At 40.3% G+C, this 22,471-nt stretch overlaps 2 protein-coding genes across 2 annotated transcripts; one reads left to right on the plus strand and one right to left on the minus strand.

Moving 5' to 3' along the window:
• Nucleotides 1–965: 965 nt before the first annotated feature.
• Nucleotides 966–6,327, plus strand: LOC104434098 (gibberellin 2-beta-dioxygenase 2). The gene is made up of 3 exons (XM_010047061.3): nucleotides 966–1,406; nucleotides 3,755–4,088; nucleotides 5,769–6,327. Exons 1-3 carry the CDS (start codon nucleotides 1,024–1,026, stop codon nucleotides 6,033–6,035), a joined length of 984 nt encoding a protein of 327 aa, XP_010045363.1. The 5' UTR covers nucleotides 966–1,023; the 3' UTR covers nucleotides 6,036–6,327.
• Nucleotides 6,328–6,571: 244 nt separating this feature from the next.
• Nucleotides 6,572–10,410, minus strand: LOC104434099 (alkaline/neutral invertase C, mitochondrial). The gene is made up of 6 exons (XM_010047062.3): nucleotides 9,310–10,410; nucleotides 8,656–8,821; nucleotides 8,304–8,515; nucleotides 7,528–8,021; nucleotides 7,354–7,402; nucleotides 6,572–7,225 (listed from the first exon to the last, which is right to left on the minus strand). Exons 1-6 carry the CDS (start codon nucleotides 10,075–10,077, stop codon nucleotides 6,899–6,901), a joined length of 2,016 nt encoding a protein of 671 aa, XP_010045364.1. The 5' UTR covers nucleotides 10,078–10,410; the 3' UTR covers nucleotides 6,572–6,898.
• Nucleotides 10,411–22,471: the final 12,061 nt, after the last annotated feature.

The raw sequence follows: 22,471 nt of genomic DNA on the forward strand, positions 1-22,471 counted from the left end.
ATATGATAGATTAAACCCATGAAGAGAGAAAATAACAAGACGACTTAAAAAATTAAAATAAGGGTAATTTTTTTTTGTCTCGGTCGAACATGGTACTTGAATAGATCTATCTTGATGAATGAAAGCGTGCAAAGAAGGAATTGTATGCTACTTTCTATATGATTATTCTTCTTTCTGTCATGTAGAGAACCCTTAAAAATTATAATATCGTGTTTTCTTATGATGACGTCATAATCTCGACTTTTACCTCCTTTCTTTGCTATTGAAATCTTTCCGCATGAGGCAACCTCCTAACCTCTTTTTTGACCATTTGATCTTACGAACATTAAATCTTCCTCTTTCAGGGTAGAGGAAACGTCCATCGTCATGACCTGAATCCCATATTGTTTAAGCAAAACTGCAATGATTCTGTTTTTCCTATTCAGAAAAAAGAAGATCTCAAATGCATAAATTAACCACCGGAATCTACTAAAGTCAAAAGGGCAAAATGCTAATAGGGGTAAGTCTAACTTCAAGGGGCAAATCAATACTTTAAAAGGAAACCAAGAGTAAAAACGGTGGATTAAATCCAGGTCAAGCCACAGCATATTCAAAAGTCAAAATTCCTGTTGGATTGGACAGGTGACTTCCTGCTCATGATAACTCAAATTGACAAAACCGCCTCAACCCTCTTTTTCCATAAATTCCTACTGACCCGAGAAATTATTGACCAACATATCATCCATGTTTAAAATGAAATCGATGCGTTGGATATTATAATAATATTCATGTGAATTTCTCGTGAGATTAGCCGTTTTTATGAGTTTAGATCTAATGTGACGTGTACAAAATGCTTTTATAAAAAAGTCTCTCTTTTGATAAAACCCTAAGGTATTGACGTGCTCCTCTCTGTGACGACTTGCCAAGACATTCACCACCGCCTTTAATATATAAATATCGTCCCCTCCCTCTCCCTCTCCCTCTCCCTCTCGTGTCCAAGTAAAAGGAAAACGAAAAGAGACAGAAAACAGAAAAGCGGCGGCGATGGTGGTGGCGAGTCCGAACCCACGACGGGCCGAGAAGATCCAGGCCCTCGAGCTCCCGGCGATCGACCTCTCGCCGTCGGGGAGATCCGCGGCGCCGCGGCTCATCGTGGAGGCCTGCGAGAGGTACGGCTTCTTCAAGGCGGTCAACCACGGCGTCCCCGCCGAGATCGTGTCGAGAATGGACGAGGCGAGCGCCGGCTTCTTCGCGCGGCCCGCCTCCGAGAAGCGGCTCGCCGGGCCCGCCGACCCGTTCGGGTACGGGAGCAAGAGCATCGGGTTCAACGGCGACGTCGGCGAGGTCGAGTACCTCCTCCTCGAGTCCGACCCCGCCTTCGTCTCCCGCAGGTCCGCCAGCATCTCCGACGACCCCACCCGGTTCAGGTACGCTCTCCGGATTATTTTATGCGCAAGAGCAAATGATTAGCGCCACCCACGATCGGTTCTTTACTCATCACGTTGCATGCGTGCGCTGTTTTCTTTCTTTCGAGCCCCGCCGAACTGTTGCAGAGATCATTGGTTCTTGAAACCAGACATCCATAAAGCAAAACGCGCGAATAGCCATCGAAACAAAGCGAAACGGCTCGAAAGCTCAACGACAACCGCAGTTAGCTCGAATCATTTGCTTCTTAGGTTAGGTTTCGATGCTGTTGATGATTGGTCACCATAGCAGATAGAAGGGTTTTACGTGGGTGGGTCTGCGGTTGGTCCATGTCCAAGGTTTCCTGTTCGAGGATGGTGCAATCTTTCATTCATTCCCATGCATGCTGATCGCTGTACTAGATAGAGAGAGAGAGAGAGAGAGAGAGTAGGGAGAGATGTATGATCGTGCAGTCGCCTGATCGAATGGAGGGCCATGAACACCGACCTGATGATGCACAGTAGAGATGGTTGGGGACTGATCTTCTTGCTGGTGGTTGGTAGCTCTTGGTCTGGACTGACGGCACAGCTGGGGGGGGTGTGGGGTGGCAAACAGTAGGTAAATGGATAGCCATTACCGACCGGCCATCATCAATCCAGTGCAGTCAAAAGTAACACAGTGTTTACCTAGAGTCTATGACTGGTGATGGTATTAAGATCTCACGTGGTCGAGCTTCAAAGTCAAATAGAAAAGAATTAGTTCTTTATTGGTCCATAATTTTGTAGTAGTTAAATAAAAAAAGAGAGATAACTTCCACTTACTAATTTTTTTTTAGCAACAAAAATAATCACATTTAGAAAACATCTTTTCAAATCGTTGATTTTTTTTTTTGGAAAATAACATACTTACGAGTAAGATAAGATAAAATTTCGGATGGGTGAAATTATCTCCCACTTAAATTTCGGAGCTTTTTTGGTTTAGATGCGTGCATTATTCTCTATATTTGAATAACATCTTTTGCTTAGAGAAGACCATTTGCAAGCATTTTCGCAATCTAATGGGAGCACAAAGTTTGTATATAACCTTTAGAATCTGATTAGATAACATAGATAAGCCCGGGTAGGTTTAGCAGTTCTCCTACAGGATTGGACAAGCTGTCGGAGTTGACATTTCAGAGGAAGTTTTCTAGGTCGGTTCTAATTTTATTCTTAAGAACCATTAGAATAATTCATTGTTGGAATTCTCAAAATAAGTTCGTTTGAAATTTCTCGTTTCTTTTCGTTTAAGACATTTTCTATCGTCTTAAATTCAATGCTCATAGTTGACTTTCGAGGATCGCCCCCTCCCCCCAACGCCCCCAGTAACTCAAATCTTTTAATTACTTAAAAATATTAAATTGAATCTTTGGAAGCTACAAAAATTAAAATAATTCTCTAAAATCCGACCGAACTGATCCAACGTGTATATACATGTTATTCTAATATGCTGAGCAAAACATATTTATATTTAATTTTAGAAGAAAGAGAGAGGATGCTGGCCACCCTCTCCAGTCTGGATACAGCAAATTAGAAAGGTGCCGAAAATAGAGAAAAATTGAAAAGAAATGCTCCGAAAATAGGGAAAATTTTGCAAAAAATAATATGGGGAGAAAAAAAGAAAAGACTTGTGGTTCAAGGAAAGAGTGAGGTGGTGCAATAAGCAACGAGCAAGAACTGGCCGCTCCCCTCACCTTCTGCAACAAGAAAAAGGGAATGGGAGCGAATGACCTTTCGACCAAAGTCCAATCACATCACCACCCCCAGATGAAATTTCAGCGCCAAAAATTAAATAAAAAATAAGATAAAATAATAAATAAATATATAAAAAGTGAAGAAGTGACAGGAAACTGAAAACCCCCTCTTCTCCTTCCCTAAAGTGGAGTGTAAAGCGTTTGGTCACTTTTCTAACCAAATGAAGCGACCCCACGAAAGGAGAGAATTTATTAAAATCGTGCCATTTGGAATGATATTTTACCCTAGTTGTAAAAGAATCATGTACATTTTAGAAGGTTCTAAATAATTTTCACTAAATTAGAAAATGGAAGTTGCTCTAATGTTTTTGGGAGGGAGATAGGGAGGGAGATGGAGAATTTAAATGGAAAGTGCCTGATTCTCAAATTTCTACGCTTTTCTGCACTAAATTGGTAGATTTTCACTCAATTTTTTTTTTCTTTCTGTAATTTCCAAAAATGGCACAAAAGCTGATGATTTTTATTTTAAATTTTTTGAAGATCTATGGTCAATGTCGGAGACCCAGTGAGGGTTCAATTTATCTACTTTCTGATAAATTTGTTGTACTTTCTTCTTTTTTCTTCCTTCCCTTTTGGTGACAGCGCTGCTGTGAATGTTTACATAGAAGCAGTCAAGGACCTGGCCTGTGACATATTGGATCTTATGGCCGAGGGCCTGGGGGTCCGGGACACGTCGGTTTTCAGCAGGCTCATCAGGGCCGTCGACGGCGACTCGGTCTTCCGGATCAACCACTACCCCCAGTGCGTGGTCCTTCACGGCGAGGTCGGGTTCGGGGAGCACTCCGACCCTCAAATCCTGACCGTCCTCCGATCCAACAATGTGGGCGGCCTCCAGATCTCACTCGAAGACGGGGTGTGGACCCCGGTGCCCCCAGACCCCGCAGCTTTCTGGATCAATGTGGGCGATCTTTTGCAGGTCTCTCTCCCTCTCTAAATATCATCTTATAAAAGTCTAATTCAAGAGCTTTGAAGGATTTGTAGATAAGTAACTCGATTTTCATTTATCCCTGAAAAATGGTAAAAGACCCAAATTTGCACACCATGTAAATAAATAAATTTGATGCTTGTTATGTATATCGAGATTTAGACTTTCATCTTGCTTGAAAAATGATAAAATGGTCAATATTTAATGTCATTGGGATTTACCTACTCAAAATGCATCTTCTCATTGTATATTTAGAAGAAATCTAAATCCAATGATTTATAACTATATCTTCAAAATATGATCAATGAGCCTTAGTAATTATTATAAGGATGCTTTTGGATAATTCTCAATAAAGAAAAAAAAAAGGAGTTGGGGTCGGAACTCGATTTGATTGATCGATGAGAGCTAGTAAAGGAGAGAATCAGATTCACTGCAGTGAATCTCAGGGCCTTGCTATGTGGGGGTCCATCCTGTCCAAAGAAAGAAGTGCATGGAGCCCCCCGGGGGGAGGGGGGGAGGTCCCTTCTTTTTCTATCTAATTACGAGGACTTTTGTGAAAAATAATAGAAATATGGGGGGCAGAAGCTGGAAAAAGTAGGTTGTGGACGGTACTTCCCATTTATGGTTGGCATTGGTGAGGAGCAACTTCCTAGGAAGATGTTCTGTTCTTGAACTCTAACGAGCACTTTCCCCAAATGGCCCCCCTTGGTTCTTTTGCTCTTTCTGGACCTAACAGCATCTCTCTCGAATTGTTGTACTTTACCCTTTTTGATAAAATTGTCAGAGAAATCATTTTGTGACAATAATTCGAGTCGCCCCCTCCGTGCAACTCTCAAATTGGGTCGGCAGCATATTTTAATTTTTCAATTTCCATCCACCATCGACATTTTAATTGCGGTTCTTTTCTTGGATTTATCAATGATATCAACCGTAACAATAAATGATACCCCCAGACTCATCTTGTTGAATATTTTGTTTTGATTAATAGATTTTTATTTGAAATTATGTATCATCTTGTCAAATTAAGCGTCTTTTCACTCGATAGTGTAATTTAATTTAGTAATTTAATTTCATGTGGTATTTATTACCTTTGGGATTGGGGATTGATTTTTCATTGATAGGAGGAAATTACAAATTCAAGCCTTTAGGGTTTTATAATTAGCTATGGTAAGAATTCAGCTTTCCTAAGAACTCGATGAAATCGATACTTGATTGCTTATCTAAAACGTTCGATAAATCACCTTAGTAGGATGTCAAGTCCTCTGTAGATGTCGATTTCTCATTATAATACTAAATTTGCATTCTTTAATTTCTTTAATTAGATTAGCTATCAGCCGGCATGTCCGAATAAAAATATATCTTGTTGTGTGCATCGTTTTCAATCGTCATGCTCATGCCACATCATAATCACAAGTAGCCCATGTGCTCAATATATTTGAGATTGACAGCTATATAGCTGTAGTTATAAATCGAGTCAACTTTTTGAAAAATTTCTCAGACCGTTTTTTTTTTTTTCGATTTGTGGTACGCTCATTTTAAACCCTTCTTTCTTTTTTTCGATTTCAAGAACTTGAATTTCACTCCTTACTATTGAAATTAGACCAAATGGATTATCTAATTTTCTTTTTCCCCTCCCCTTGCGTTTACTCTTTTTGTTTTGCTTGTCGAAAGGCCATGACGAACGGGAGGTTCTCGAGCGTGCGGCATAGGGCGGTAACCAACCCCTTCAGGTCCAGAACGTCGATAGCGTTCTTCGGGGCGCCTCCGCTGGACGCGCGGATCGCTCCCCAGCGGGAGCTCGTCACTCCTCGAAGGCCCCGTCTCTACAACCCCTTCACCTGGGCCGAGTACAAGAAAGCCGCCTACTCCCTCAGGCTCGGGGACAAGCGTCTCGACCTCTTCAAGGCCTGCAGAGAAGACGGCGGCATCGATCTGTGAGCAGATGGAGGAGATGGGTCGTCTCTTTTCTGCCCTTTTCTCTCTCTCTTGTTGCTGGGCCTGTCGTGAAGGGAATTTTGGGTTTGCGTGTTCTGCTCCCCTTCCTCTGTTTTTAGCAGCAAAGAGAAGCTCTCCTAGTGTTGGTGTACTGTTGTAATCAATGGAAAGGTATGTTAGGCGACGATATTATGTTTTGGCTTTTATCTATCAATCGACCCATCGGTTGATTTTATCTATCCTCGTATTTGTATCTATTGCACTAGACATATTGAGAAAGCTTACGTACACTCGAGAGTATACTGCCCTTAGCCTAGGCCTGGCAAAGATCGATTGTTCGAAGCCGACACGAAAGAGTTGTGGCTAACATTTATTTGGTATCGAACATGACCCACGATGCAGCCGACAAGATCATGCGAGATGGTTTTTGTTCGAATACTGATGCTTCTACCGCATTCTAATGAAAATGGATTTTGCGACTCTGTAAACAGCGGTTGAATTTTAGCTTTTAGATTGAACATTCTAAAAGTAGCATTGTGTTTCAGCACTTTAAACTGGTTTAGAAATGTGGTGGCGCTTGTGAAAATACAGCCCCACCTATGATATCTCCAACTGAACTTTAGAGACAATTGCTTCATAACAGTTCAATCAGTCGTACAATCAATAAGTAAATGCTCTACAGCAATGTTGGTTAGAACAATCAGAGGAAACCAAATAGTTATCTTCATTCTGGTACTCCCCCACCCATTTTGCGTGTGAGACGACATCCGTCTTCCTTCGAAAAATGCAGGTTGCTTCTTTGTAATTAGGTTATCAAGCCAGAGGTGCCTTCTGTTGTCCTTATTCTTCGATAAAAAAACACTGCATCAAGCTGCAGACTGAGATCTAGCGTTCCGCCGCGAACACTTCTTTCTCCCGGATTTACCGAGCGAACAAACGCAAATCTCCAGGAGCTCATAATCTTCTTCCCAAAACAACATGGACGCCAACTCTGGCTTCTCAAGAAGCATTTTCGAGGTTAGAAAACCGGCAATCGTCCATGTTTGGAATAGCCTCGATTGCTTGCCGATGAATCTCCCGCTCCTTGTGTCATAATATTCCGGCCAATCATCTGCAGAAAGCCTTTTCTCAGCCAAATCCACTGCCTTCTTAGCTAAACCCGGCTTTCCCATCTTGATGCAGGCCAATGTGAACTGAAATAACAAGCAGTAATGAGATATAACACAGCCGTCTTAATCAACTACATAGCAAACTTATGTTCTTCCCTAAGATTGAAGGAGATATGCCCTTTTCTCCCCTCGAACTGCAAAAGAAAAGTTACCTGCCATAGAAGTGTTGGCCAAGATCCACCGTTGTGGTACGACCATGGGCTGCAAGCAAAGCGATAAGAATCAGTATCAGTAATACATAGGACACAGACTTATTCCCGACAAAAGTCAAATGAAGCTATTGAAGAGAGTATTAGACACAAAAAGGAATATTGAAAAAGCCTTACGTGTTCTTGGGATCGCTTCCAGTAATTAGACGCCACTCTTCAGACTCCAAGGCGGGGTAACAAATCTTCAGAGGCATATGAGCCACAAGATCGTCCCATTTGGCTTCAATTAAGTTTAAAATACCCTCGTTCTGCTTCTGGGTACCCAATGAAGAAATGATCGCCCATAGATTTCCGAGTGTGAAGAACCTAAAATCCATATGAGCAGGCTGTAAATTGCCAATGAGATAACCACCCGTCTCTGGAATCCAGTCGACCAGCCAAGATGGGATCTGATCCGGGTAGATATTGAACTTATTTATGGCTTCCGTGGAATACTCCTCTGTATTATAACGGTATATCTCATTGATCTTCTTCATGTCCACCCAATAATACTCTCTGATGTGGAATGAGAGTGCGCTGAGTCGGTTGTTTATGGCAGCCACCAACTTAGTAGTTGCATCATTGACAATGAGCATTTCTCTGGAACAACGTAAAGCCGAGTAAAACAATGCCTGCATATCAGATTCAATCAGCCAATGTCGTATAGATAAGGAAATAAATATTAAATGCTGGCCCTGAAACAGTTGTATGATTGTATTTACCTCATGCTACATACATGGGAATTGAGCATTATATGCCAAAAATATTGCGACACCAGACCTTAGAAAATTAGGTCATATTTGGTCGTTACACATAAAGAGATTTCTGACGCTTGTCAAACTGTCCAATCTAGAGCAAGAAAATGAGCACATAATCACTTATGTATTAAAAACACTTGGGAAATTTCATCTTACTTGAATTTCAAGAGGGTGTCCGTGGATTCCCATCCTCCTATCAATCATGCAGGAACCATCGGTGACCAGCAATGTAGGAAACATGTCGAAACCATCAGTTAGACACAAGTTAAGGATCAGTCTTATGCCTGTCTGGACTTCTACTCTCTCTTGCAAAGCATAGTCACCAGTGATCTTTCCATAAGCTCTCAGCAGTATAATCCACCATAACCCTGCCAGCGGAATATAGTCACATGTGGTTCACATTAATCATACCAACCATGTCAAACTCATCTAAAAAATCATTCGCAAAAATCTTCTAATGTTTCTATTGAATCTATTGGTATAGATGGTAAAACAGAATGTCTAATACCAGAATCAACTGGAGCAACACGGCCAATGGCTGATTCCCCAAAATCTGGATCAAGAACTTCCTCAAATGCTCCATCACTTCCTTCAAGAGGTACGCCACGGACTTTGAAACTAGCTGGCATCAACCCTTGGCCAGGACTATAGCAGTCAACCGTCTTCTCCCAACTCTGACATCACAGAGAGAGAGAGAGAGAGAGAGTTAAACCCCAAGGAAGAAGAGGGGACAAATACTCTGCAAGAAAGCACAAGTCCTCTACGGCAATCCAGGATTATCATTCACTTTCTAGCCGGGCAATCTAGTATACTTGTCTATATCCTGCCTAAACAGGGGTAAAATTATGCGTAAATCAGAACACAAGTTAATTAAGCAGCTCGGGTGGGTGGCTTTTTAACATGGATACGTGATTTATGTCACATACTGCGTCGGTTCTTACATTTATAATTTTGGGTTCTCGAACAGAGTGACTGGACATGCTATTCTAAGGGCCACCAAAACCAGCCTGCATATACTTTCACGCCTTAGATGGACAACATATATCGATCCTACACATCACTTCTTAATTGTGGAATGAAATAAAAACAATTACAATTTCACACACAAAAAATGCAATAATAAATGCCAAAGAAGTACAAGATAATGCAGACAAAATGGTACCTGCAATTGCAATGTGTGAAGCAGAAAGTTCTTGACAATTTCTCCTTCTCCATTAAGCAAAAAAGCCAGTGCAGATGGGACAAAATCACGGATGAAGACCTGATCATAGTTGAGAGCTTGCTTGTCCGTGAGATCATTAGCCGCGACCGTACCTACAGGGTTCCCACAATAGTTCACCACGGCACTCCGGAGCAACTTCCACGCCTCCTTTTCTATCTCAGACACTTCCCTCTCGGCCGTCTTCTCTCGTAACCCTTTCAAACTATCTATATTTACAGTAGAACTATCAGCCTCTATCCTATCGCGATCCTCTTCCTTCGCGACACCATGATCCGTCTCGATTCTCTCAATCACGAGAGGCTTCACATTCAACCCACCTTGGATGTATATACTCTCGAAGCTCTTCTGATTTACATGAGCTTCAACCGACGAAGAATGGTTCCTAAAATCGGACGCTACGCGGGGTATTACTAAAAGACCCCTCCTACCATTTACCCGACAGCTACCCACCCTAGACTGACCCCAACTCGAATCGGAGATACAAAAGGCTCTCCGACCCGGTTCCACCGGACACCGATGACCCGAGAACCCTGGCTTACCGCAGCCACGGCGGAATGCGTGCTTGAACTGTGATTTCGACAAATTGTTGAGAGACGGGCTGCCCGATTTCAGGGGTGAGACCCCGAAAATCGAGGAGGATCTGTACCTGATCAGGATCCTACAACAGGGCTTCACGGTAGAGATCCCAATGGAGCTGCTGGTGCTCATCTTGTCTATATCACTATATGTACGGACTTAATAAACTATATAACCAGGTGGGTGATTAATAGACAGACGGCTCTGCTAAATCTCAAAAGATATCTAGCCGAACAGAGTTGTACAGCAGCTATAAAAATCGAGACCTGAAGATCTACAAGTGACAAGTATGGACCAACTCCAATTGGGCACAAAAGAAAAGCAGTATAACCTAAAAATTACTGAAGAAAAATAAGAAAAAAGAACTAATTTGTGACTTACAGTTTCTAGCAGAAAGAGGGCATGTATGGAATGCAAGAGCGAATGAATGCTTTTGGATTTTGAAGATCTGTAGATTTCGAAAGGAGAGGTTCGAGCTGGGCATTTATAGAAGAAGGGAAAGGGAAAGTTCGTTGACGGTCGGTAATGGTTGGGGGGGAACCCGAAATTACCTTTCTGACCCTTCTTTGCCCCGCGCACGTGTAAGATGCTTTTCAAAAAGCTGTTTTGGTCGAATTACCGTTCTGGCCCCGCTCGGGGGGAATGATGGAGAGGCGTGCGGCGCACGGGGCCTCATGGGCAAATGCGTAAATCGATAATTTAGTAAATATCTATCGCACGTTCTTGTTTTCAGATTTCATGCCTTCCACGAAAAATTCAAATCGGAAAAAGAATTTTCTCATTCCGTTTATGCGCGTAGTTTTTTTTGTTTAAATTGTGTATTTCTATTAATTTCTTTGATACAAATAAATCTCTATAGAGTGAAAGTTTTACTTTATTTTTTTGAAATATCACTTCTTTGCATACAAGCAATAGTAAGATCAAACATAAACCATTTGACTACAAAATGTAAAATTTACAAAAACTACTTTCTTGCGAATTGTTTTCATAAAATCGAGCTACTTAAAATCACATGGTATTTCAAAAAATTTAAAAAGAGTATTTGTTACTTCATGCACATGATAGTTTATGATAAAATTCAACACAAAGGATCACGTAAAATTATGCTAAAATCTTACTAGATAAAAATCAGAAAGATTTGAGCATCTACATCGATCGATTTAATCAACAAAAGGAAATAAAAACGAAGGGCTATCTAATTATTAATAATTCAAAAATCGAAAATATGTGCATCATCTAACATGACTCTACGGGTTTGATAATGGGCAGCACTTTGCTGATTATTTTTGTTCGTCGATCAACCAATTAACGTATAAAAATTTCTCCATTTTCCTCCATCCATTTCTGCTCATGCAAATATCTTATTTTATCCGTCTAAAAAAAAAAAAATCTCACGTACACACCCTTTTGTGTTTTGTGTTTTTGTTTTTGTTTTTGTGGTCGGACTTTTCGGAGTACACGTCGCCGATCTTATCAGTCGGAAACAGTCCTATTCGAGCAAAGTGGACCGAAGCCGAGGGGCAATTCGGGGAGTTAGCTCGACGAACGCGCTTGAAAAGTTGAAAGTGGGGACCGGACAAGAAAGGGGAGGTCATAATTGTCAATTCCGCTTCTCGTGTTTTGAGCGGATGATGTTGGTCGGTCATTGCTCTCTGTTTCTGTCCTAAAAAAAAATGTGCGCAAATCAAGAAACCTCTGCTTCTTCTTTCCTTCTTTCTTTTATCTTTTTTTTGTCTTATTTTCTCAATCCTTTTTAATAAAGTAGCAAGCAACGGGGGATTCCTCCATCTCTCTCGGAGAACCACCGCATAAGCTACGTACGACACACGTGGCCATGTCCCATTGGTCCTCAAGTAGGTGAAAAATATCACGGGAGGAGGTCGATCTACCTCGGAAAAATATCACGATATTCTTTTTAGGGTGGGAAGTCGAGAAGATGATGCATCAGGTCCTTCTCATGCCCGTCATCACGCTAGAAGCTTTAACCTATTGTTTCTAATTTGAAAAACAGCCAAAACAAAATATCTCAAATTATATCAACCGTCACATATGTACTTTTAACATATAATTTTTCAATAAAAATAACAATTTTTTTTTTTTACTTAAATCACATGACCTTCATGCTAGCATTTTTTTTTTTTACTTTCTGGCATCCATATAGTAGTTTTAATCAACAAAACATTAATGGATGATAAATGTATCGTACATGTATAATTTTGAAATTTTTTTTTTTAAATTATGGAAAAAAGTTAAAAGTAAATGTGTCATGATTATTATAAGTTAGAATGTTTTTTTTTGTGACTTTTGCTCTTCCTTTGGGTACCGTCCAATTGAAAGAATTTATTATTCATTTGTTGAATAGTTTTACATGATAGTATTTTGAGTACAGTCCGTCTTAGCCATGAGAATATGATTAACTTATCAAGCAATGGGAAGTATTTAGAGCAATTACTGCATTATGCAATGACGAACTCATAATGTAATGTACCACCCATCGTGGCAGCGTGGATGGTAGGGCTGCTGGACTCCAACGTGGAGGTCCCGGTTTCGAATTCCTGCGAAGTAGGGGGGGCCGGCATGATTGCGTGGTGATCTTACCGGGATGCGTGGGTGGTGGTCCTGCGTTCCTCTCAGGGTTTACCCGGTTGCCGCCGTGTGCAGTTCCCAGGGTCAAAAAAAAAAAAAAAACTCATAATGTAATGAGGCTTTAAAATTTATGCATCACGTAATATGGTAATTATATCACACAAGTGATGTGACAAGTCAATCCTACCAAATCAACCTTTTGTCATAAGATGAAATACTTCTTCCTTAAGCAAAGCATTTTTTATTTCCTTTTTGTATGAAAAAGGAGGACCGTGATGTGAATGTTTACGAAACTACGTCACTTGGTAAATACACTTTATTAATGTTCCATTTATTTCGTAGAAAATAAACTATTTGGAAATATAAGCATTTAACAGGTGCTCTTCAAAACCAATATTACAATTTAGGTTTGGTTTTTGTTTTATAGATATTTATTGTAGAATTCCATTTTTGTTACCCTTAATGACAAATTGGACTCTAACTTAAGTAAGGATAATGATTATTACTAACAAGTTATCAAAAATCGAAAAAAGAAAGATGGAACTTTATTCACTTTCTCCATTATCTCTCTCAATCGCATATTTAAAAAAGAAAAGAAAAACCTGATTTTCGTTTTTCTCACTTTTGTACGCACAAAGGTGGGTGCTCTTCTAGTACTCCGGTCCTCAATTTTCTCCGGCAAAAGCCCATTGAACGCGCTCGACACGCACAGGGCCCAAAACACAACATGGATTTACTTTTAAAAATGAATGTATTCTCTGGAAAAAAAGTTTTCGTAACCGCTTACGTAATTTCCATTTTTTGTCCTTTTCTAATATTCCAATCAAGCTACAACCCAAAACGAGGTAACGTCTTAACCACGTCAATTACGTAGAAAATATTTAAATTTTTTAAGACCCTGATGCCACACGCTACATGAGAAACTTAGGGCGCGTTGAGTAACCAATCTATTCCGAGAAATAATTTTTAATGAAAAATGATTTTTTCTGTTTCAGTTATTAGGAATAATTTATGAGTAAAATAACGCGTTTAGTAATTTACAAAATTTATTTTAATTAATTTATTATTTTTTCCCTTTTTTTCTTTTTCCTTTTTCTTTTTCTCTTTTGTCGGCCCAGGGTGGGCGAGGCTGAGCCTTGCCGATGGCTAGGCAAGCTTGATCTTGCTAGATCTAGGCGAGGTAGAGCCTCGCGCGCCACGGCGAGGCTCAGCCGACGAGCCTCATCGTGGCTCGGTGTCTGGGGGCGGTGACGCTCCGGCAAGGTCACCGGTCCTTGTTTGGTCGATCGTCAAGCATTGACCATGGCCAAGGATAAAGAACCGCCAAAAGGAAGAAGAAGAAAAAAGAAGAAAAGAAAAAGAAGAATAAAAAGAGAAGAAAAGAAGAAGAGAGAAAAAATTGATTCTATAAATTGTTATCGAAACAAAATGCTACTTTTTTCTACTTCTTATTTTTGTTCAAAATCTATTCCTTAGAACAAAAAAAAAATATTTTTTTTTATCGGGAACAAAATTTTTACCGAATACGTTTTTATTCTTTTTTTTGTTTCTCAGAACAAAAGAACAAAAAAATTTTGTTCCAAGGATTATTAATCGGCCCTTAGTGTACCAAAAATCCAACAAAAAAATATATTTTTATTTTTATTTTTAACCAATCTTTGTGGAATTATTAATTTATTATTCAAAGTTCAACGCCCAAAATCTCTGTCCTCTTCTTTCCCTATAAAATGAATGAAAATGTGGAAAAGATCTTTGTACTCCCACGTGCGCTTGATTGCAAAAGTGGGCCTCACGGCCCCTATCAGGCCCCGGGTCGGCCCAAAAGCTAAAAGCTTACTAGTTACTACCTCAAGTCGCATGGGCCTCAAACTATTAACGAAGATCCGCCATGTCGTCACGTATATCCATTATTTTCATCTAGGTGGATATTAGATATTATAGATTCGTAACACAGCCTTTCCATATGTCTAATATCATGTTTCTCAAGATTAGTAACAAATGTCCATGCTTAGAGATTCTCTTGCGGAGCGTTGCTCCGTGCCAGGGGGACTCTAATCAGTGACCATATGTTGGGTGATTCTCGTCTTATTGGGACATTATTTAGAATTTTAACTTGACGGTTTTGAAGTTAGACTCGCCAGGGAAGATCTAACCTGCCCACTTAACCTTTTTCGAGTTGAGCTTGATGTCGGCTTGTCCAATGATACCATGCGGCGACTCGTCACCAAACCGTGTCCTCATGACACTCGGCAAGATCTTGTTGGCCCTATGTCCTCCCATGATAAGTGACGAGACATTAGCCATTGATTTCTCGATTCCTGGATTGCCACATTATAGCATTATACCGGTTCATCGCGTGGAAAAGTACCAAAATAATCATAAACCTTTTGTATTGGTACAAATTCAGTCATAAAACTTTTCAATTGAACCAATTTAGTTCTAAACATTTTTATATTGGCACCAATTCAATTCATCTAACTAATTTAAGCCGAAAATTATTGATGTCGTTGCCGGAGGTCTTATGTGGCATCACGTGGACAAATTTTATAATTTTTTTATATTTTTCAGATTTTTAAATTATTTTTTTCTTTTTCTTTTCTCTCGCCTTGGTTGGCGAGGTCGCCGGCCACAAGTTGGTCGGGGTGAGGGGCCCCGCACCCTCGCCGGCCACAAGCAAGGGTGTCGGCCCCCGCCTAAATCCAGGCGAGGGTCGAAACCCTCGCTTGTTGGCCAACGAGGGCACGACGGCCCTCGCTCATGGCGGGCGAGGGCACGGGGGCCCTCGCCCAGATCCAGGCGAGGGCACAACGCCCTCGCCTGCCATGAGCGAGGCCGCTGTGGCTTTTGCCTAGATCCGGGCGAGGGCTCGATGCCTTTGCTTGGATTTGGGCAGGGCCCACCGCACCCTCGCCCGCCACAAGCGAGGGCCATCGTGCCCTCGCCCGTGGCCGACGAGGGCACAGAGGCCCTCACCGGTGGCCGCGAGGGCGTAGGGCCCTCGCCCGACTAGCTTGTGGCCGGCAATGGTTGGTTGGTCGGCGACCTTGCTGGCCAAGGCATAAGGCGAAAAGAAAAAGAAAAGAAATAATTTAAAAATCTGAAAAATATAAAAAATTATAAAATTTGTCTATGTGGAGCCACATAAGACCGCCGATGACCACGTCAGCAATTTCTTGTTTAAATTAACCGAATAGACTGAATCGGTACAAATGTAAAAAGATTTAGGACTAAATTGGTCCAATTGAAACGTTTAGGACTGCATTTGTACCAATACAAAATGTTTAGGACTATTTTGGTACTTTTCCCGTTCATTGCGATAACTCTTTGACATGGATACCTCATTAATACATCCCCATCTTGGCAATTCTACTTGCGATGCAAAACATTTCAAACTTTCTCTTACGTATGAACATAGCATTAGCTACTTAGGCTGCGCATGGTAACCTTCCCCAGCCTAAGAATTTCTATTCTTTTCTTCCCAGAACAAAAAAAGAATAGAAACTTGTTTAATAACGGCAAGTTAGTTTTTTGTTCCCGGGAACAAAAAGTTAGCCCGATAATGGTTTTGGAATAGAAATGAGAAGTAAAAAAAAAGTTGCTTCTTGTTCCTCGGAACAAGTTTAAGAAATAAGTGAATTTTTTTTTCTTTTATTCTTCTCTTGCTGATCGCCATTGACTGCCGTTGATCGCCGCCTGCCGTCACTCGCCACTGCCGCCGCCGGCCGACCGCTATTGTCGCCGCCAGTCGCCGGAGGCCGATCGACCGCCACCGCAGCACGTCGTTGCCGGCCGGCGGCGGTCGACCGGGCGGCAACGTGCGGTGGCAGCGGCGTCCGGTGGCGGCGGCGGTCTACCGGCAAAAATAAAAACAAATAAATATAAAAAAAAAACTGTTTTTTACCAAATGTATTTCTATTCTTTTTCTATTTCTAGAGTAAAAATTTTGTGTAATTACCAAACGGGTTTTTTACATAGAAATTGTTCCCTAGAATAGAAATAGAAAAGAACTATTTCTGAAAAAAAATTGGTCCCCAGCTAAGAAATGTTGCCATGCGCAGCCTTACAATCCTATCGCTCTGTAGAAGTTGGTACGATTGCTTCCCCAGCGATTTATGGCATGCACTCTTGTGGTACCTAGCCAGCTACCTTAGTTCGACATTCTATATTGTTGCTTCTTCTATTCTCTAATTGTTGTTTGTGACACTACCTATTATTCTAGTCATTGCCTCGCAACTATTTCTGTTATTGCTTCCTCGCCATTGAGATAATTATCACTACTTCTCCAATACTTCCTTCTTTTCTTTTCTTTTTCTTTCCTTCTTTCTTTTAATCTATCATGCAAATACAGTGGGTTGCTAAGAGCGTGTTCGGTAACACTCCCTGGAACAAGTGTTTCTATTTTTTTGTTCTCAGGAGTAGAAATAAAACAAAAATGCATTTGGTAAGTTTTTTGTTCCTAGGAATAAATCTGGAACATAAACAAGAAACAAAAAAAAGTTGATTTTTGTTTTCGGGAACAATTCAAGAAATAAGCTTTTTTTCCTTTTCTTTTCTTTCTTTTTCTTTTCCTCTCTTATTCCTAGCTGGTTGTCGGCCTCTACAATAGTCGGCGATCGGCCAGACAAGGTCACCCCGAGCTTGCTGGCCATCAGCGAGGCTCGGGGGAGCTTCACCATGGCTGGGTGAGGCCCCCCTAAGCCTCGCCTGGCCACTATGAGGCCAAGCGACGCAGTGAGGCTCAGCCTCGCTCGACCACTGCAAGGTTGACCCTGTGGTGGTTAGGTGAGGTTGAGCCTCACCGGTGGCCTAGCCTCGTAGAGCCATGGCGAGCCTCGAGGGGACCTCACCAATGGCCGACAAGGCTCCCCCAAGGCTGGCGATCTCGCTGGCCTTTGTTTGGCCGGTTGCCAACCGGCGACTGGCTAAGAGGAAGGAGAAGAAAAGAAAAAAAGAAAGGAAAAAAGTAATAAAATTATTAATATATTAAAAGAAATTCTAAGTCACAAAAATATTTGGAATTGTACCAAACGTATTTCTATTCCTGAAATGGAAATTTTTTATGATTACTAAGGGTATGCATGACAAAATTTTTGGAACAGAAATTGTGAAGTTAAAAATTTTAGTTTTTGATTTTTTCTTTAAATCTATTTTTGAAATAGAAAACTGTTCCCGAGAAATAGAAAAATCAAATTGCGTTACCAAACAGATTTCTATTTCAAACATGTTTCAAGGAGCAGAGAAATAAAGAAATAGAAAAGTATAAATTTTATCATGCACGCCCTAAACGCTTTAAAATGCTCAGAAATTGTTTCCGAAAATAAATTCTAAAAAAAAATGGTTTCCATGAATATAAACGTTATCATACACACCATATTTGCCCAATTTCTAATCCACTTGGATCCAAAAGACCAAGCGATGGGTTTCATGATGCGAAAACCCATGGTGCATGGAATGAAATTGAATAGTGGCACTCAATTTGTATATACAAAGGGAAAAAGTTAGACCCGATCACCAGTCTAGTTTCCGTTGGCCTACTCGAGCCGACAAGGCACTAAGCACACATTCAGCAGGCTTGGGCAAGTAATTTCCATCTTGGATTCGGCTCATGCTAATCCTGAGAGGATCCGCTCATGCCCAATCTCATCTTATGGATGGAATTTAGTATTTTGTATATCGTGGAGGAGCTTGGACAAAAAAAGTTTTAGACCCAATGTTCGACCTAGCACCGTCGATGACGTCTATTGCACAAGCCCCCATTCGAATTTGAAGCATTTTTGTGACGCATACAAAGGATTAAAATTGGGAATTTAAGGTCTGGTTACGGGCCAAACAAATGCAATTCTTTACCCATAGAAATGACTAAGCCTCTAAGGCTAGGCTTCGATGCCCGAGTAAGAAATTCATTTAGGTATCTGTATCTAGGAGGACACACATCTAATCCTTATTTAGTCCAGACACTAGCAAAAAATTAAAAACAAAGATGATAAAATACATGTGATGTGAGAATTTATTGTAACATTCACGGCATTCATAAGTGGAATTCTTAACCACCCGAAAAGAAATAACACGTGACGAATTGATTAGTTTAGTCCATCGTTGGTGCTATCAAGTCGTTGAGTAAGATGGTTTCTTCAATCACCATCTCTTTTCAAACGACGAAAGGGCACTGACCAAGTTTTCCAATGTAATGGAGAGGGAGAAATTTTCTAGTAACCAAAGCCAACGTCCATATTAGGCCTAGACCTCCATCATGAGCACATACCGAACGTGTTGCGGGTTGGGAATTTCTTCTGTGCATTTGAGGAAACAAGATGACACCGAAGCTTGATGGACGTATGAATGACACTTACCTACTCTTTTTAGCCCCAGCAGACGATTTTATATGTGGCTGCGGGGCTGGCTTTCAACCCAAAGCTTCACGCAAGCGATCCGATCTAGAACGAGAGCTGAAAGGAACTCCAATATGTCAACACTCGATCTGCGTGAATTGATAGTAAAGAGATCTGTATTGGGTATGGACAGCACCCATGACGAACTGACCCAGAACTCACCCGTGAAACAGGCACCATGGAGGGAATGGTCGTGGAGCAGGCTGAGTCGACAACCTCCTATCCTCACCTACATTGCACGACAGTGAATGTGTTAGGTCCATCAGATTTTCATCCTCAATTTTCTAAACCTCTTATTTGCATCTTTAGTTTTGTGCACGCACCTCGAACTGCATCTAACATACATAATTATTCTTAAATTTGGGTCGCCATTTTTCCTCCAAGAATGCCTTTTATTTTTACTAATTCTTCACGGAAACCCTAATTTAAACCGCCGATACTAAGCCACCACCCGTCTCCAAGAATACCCCTCGCTTTTTTGAGCCTCTCCTCCTCTCTTTAGCATTGTCACGATCACCTCGTCGTCGTCGCTCTGGGCAATGCCACCACCTTGTTGCCTCCAGCCCCATGTGACTCCATAGTTGGGCTTCTCTCTCTTCCTCCCTCCTCCTCCTCTCCTGTAGGTGCCCCCACTTTGTCACCATTGATTTTGGTGTTGAGGCTAATAATACAACCTAGAGACGGGGTGGATAGATCGATTTACAAAACTTAACAAATTTTTGCAGAATATTTGAAGTTAAGTTTGTTAAGTGCATGAACAGTTTCATAATATTAGATGCAAGATGTTTCAATAAGTTAAACATCAAAGTAACTAAAGAGATAGAAAGTACTGCACATGGATCTTATAATGGTTCAACTTATGTTATGCGTATGTCCACTCTCCCATAACGACAAATTGACAACTACCAAGAATCCACTAGTAATTTTTTGAGTAATTAAAAAGTAGTAAGTACTCCTTTCACCTGAAGTTGATAGATCCCACTATTAGTAATCAAGTACTATTAATACACTTGTGCACTTCTCAAATCACAGATTATGATAAGTAACAACTCAATAGTATGGACCAAAAGTGAATGGAATCACTCTAGTAGTTTTTAAAGAGAATGTGATAATGTTATCGTTTATAGCCTTTTCAATTTGTTGTATTTTTTTCGGCATGTGTTGAGTCTTTTATATAATCTTCCATCTTCAAATTAATCATTGGAAAATTCTATGAAATGATAAAAAAGATATTGAAAATGATAGACGCGATCACCAACAATTTGGTGGCATATATAATCAAATTTTTCTTGATAGTGAGGTTTTCCCAAATAGAGACAGTTATTCTTGGTAATTGTCCATTCCTCTAATTGAGTAATAAACTAGGCAATACTTGATTTGACTAATCTCCAACTTTTCTTTTCGGAATTCCAAGTCTTCTTATCTAGTTAGTGGAAAACACATGATAAACATTTTTTTTCATTGTTGATCTAGGGAATCTAGTGAGTGTATCCAAGCTGCCTGCCGGTAATCGGCTTGCAAACTCTATGCATTGTCTTGCTGAGTACACTTGTGATCGAGACTTCACTTAGTTGTTCACATTATTGTGGTTCCTCCAAGTCTTCACAAACTCTATATTCTTCTAACTTGTTTACCCTTATCAAAGTCCATTCAGTATTTTGACATCTTTCCACGATGTACTTCGGATGCCATCGTCTATCAATATAACTTGAAATAGACAACATTTGTATTTGGTGAAGTAGGACGGTTTTCCCATCGCTCAATAGCTCTTCGTTGCCAGACGGCCATGGAGGGTGGCCTTCAGATTTGGAGAAGATATCCTTGGAATCATGTTGAAGCTAACATTTCACGATGATCTTAATCGGAGGTAGTGACGACCACGACGACCCTTGCTAAAGTTGGAGAGGGCTTGCGGTCAGAGGCAATGGAAGAGATGGCGTTTGATGGTGGTGAAGTGTGAAGAGAGAGAAAAAGCGTAGAGTAGAGAGAAAAACTAGGGGATGAAGAAAACCTATTAGTCCTTGAACTTATTTTTTGTCTAAAAAGCGTCTAGTCCAAATCCACTACCAACTTTTTTTTGTCAAAAAAACCCCTACTTTAGGTCTAGGTCCATATGTACCCTGAACTTATTTTTTGTCTAAAAGAAAACTTATCAATTTTTGTTTTAGTCCCATATCTACCCCTATTAGTCCTTGTCCAAAAATCTCTGTTAGTTGTTCATAATTTTTATATCTTAGAATAGTTTCATTTTCAAAAAAAAATTCCATGTCATTTTGCTAATATGGATTTGTTATCAACATGGACATGTCAATCAAGTTGGGATTGGCACTGATACCAGAAAATTGCACTATGATACGAGACAGGGAAAATGAAAATAAAATTTGTGGCAAGTCATAGCCCTCTCGGCCTCAATAGGAACTGCATATTAGTCACTAAATTCTTTTTCACTTTTTGACTCATATGATATAAATTTTTAAGGTAGCAAAATTTTGATATACAAGTTTCACAACATTATGGCAAGTATAGAGCATGCTATTAGGATTGATCAGAGCATCCTTTGTTTTAAATAATCATACCTAGCAGAAAGGAAAATAGGAAACATCTTTAAAAATTCATAACAAACCACAAAATATTATTTTAGGGAGGGTGCGTTATGTCCCTTAACATTTACAAGTACCGTCTTTTATGTGCATGAAACAAACACCGAAAATAATTTTACATACTATTTATGAACCGATAATAGCCAATTATTTGACCTCTACACAGATAGACTATTTCAACAAAGTCTTAACCTATATTTTTCACTTGTGCTACAGTACACTCAGTGCAAAATAGTACTACAACAGTGGGCTACAGTAACATGACTAGTGTCAAACAGTACACGGACAATGCCAAACAATACTTAGGTCAAATTTTCCTAACCTTCACATGTTACTTTAGACTTCTTTTTCTTGTTGCTTTAGTCTTGCTCACATGAAGACGCTTTAGACTTCTTTAGAGGTCATACTTATAAATTGGTTCTTTAGTGTTGTCGTTTGACTTGTTTGCCTTCTATATTGCCTAATGAGTCTTTCAATTTCTAAGGCTTCGAGCTGGTCATATCCTATGAACTCTAAGAATTGTTGAGAACTTGATGGAATGTCAATAGGATGGTCGAGAATAGATTGAAAGTTTGTGATTTTTTCAGATGAAACAAAATCCGAGACAAATTTGGAACTAAACCTAAAATTAGGGTTTTTTTTCTTGAGATAAAAAAAGTTTAGCTTAATCTAAAGTTGGAACTTTTTTGGATAAAAAAAGGTCGGAATAGAATTGGGCTAGACCTAATATTGATTTTTTTTAAATCAAAAGATATTAGGTCATTATAAATGACAAAAGCCATCGTGGTTTTATTCCAAAAAATACCACGGGAAGATGGGCACGCCAACACGATCGCCCGTTGGAATAAACTCGCACCCGTTGGAATCACGAGGAGAGGCTTTCTTCGAGTCCGAAGAGGAAGAGTAATTATGGGGTGCACCCGATTTTTCGAACTCAATGCACATGTACAG

This window comes from Eucalyptus grandis, chromosome 2, assembly GCF_016545825.1.
Source record: "Eucalyptus grandis isolate ANBG69807.140 chromosome 2, ASM1654582v1, whole genome shotgun sequence".
In the NCBI taxonomy this organism is placed as follows: Eukaryota; Viridiplantae; Streptophyta; class Magnoliopsida; order Myrtales; family Myrtaceae; genus Eucalyptus; species Eucalyptus grandis.

What these genes read in the sequence shown, in the direction of transcription:
- LOC104434098 (XM_010047061.3), top strand. Translation starts at nt 1,024, where the DNA reads ATGGTGGTGGCGAGTCCGAACCCACGACGGGCCGAGAAGATCCAGGCC. An exon ending in GACGACCCCACCCGGTTCAG is followed by an intron (nt 1,407 to 3,754) that starts GTACGCTCTCCG and finishes TTTTGGTGACAG; the next exon opens with CGCTGCTGTGAATGTTTACA. An exon ending in ATGTGGGCGATCTTTTGCAG is followed by an intron (nt 4,089 to 5,768) that starts GTCTCTCTCCCT and finishes GCTTGTCGAAAG; the next exon opens with GCCATGACGAACGGGAGGTT.
- LOC104434099 (XM_010047062.3), bottom strand. Translation starts at nt 10,077, where the DNA reads ATGAGCACCAGCAGCTCCATTGGGATCTCTACCGTGAAGCCCTGTTGT. An exon ending in TGTTGCTCCAGTTGATTCTG is followed by an intron (nt 8,516 to 8,655) that starts GTATTAGACATT and finishes TTCCGCTGGCAG; the next exon opens with GGTTATGGTGGATTATACTG. An exon ending in GGAAGCGATCCCAAGAACAC is followed by an intron (nt 7,403 to 7,527) that starts GTAAGGCTTTTT and finishes CTTTGCTTGCAG; the next exon opens with CCCATGGTCGTACCACAACG.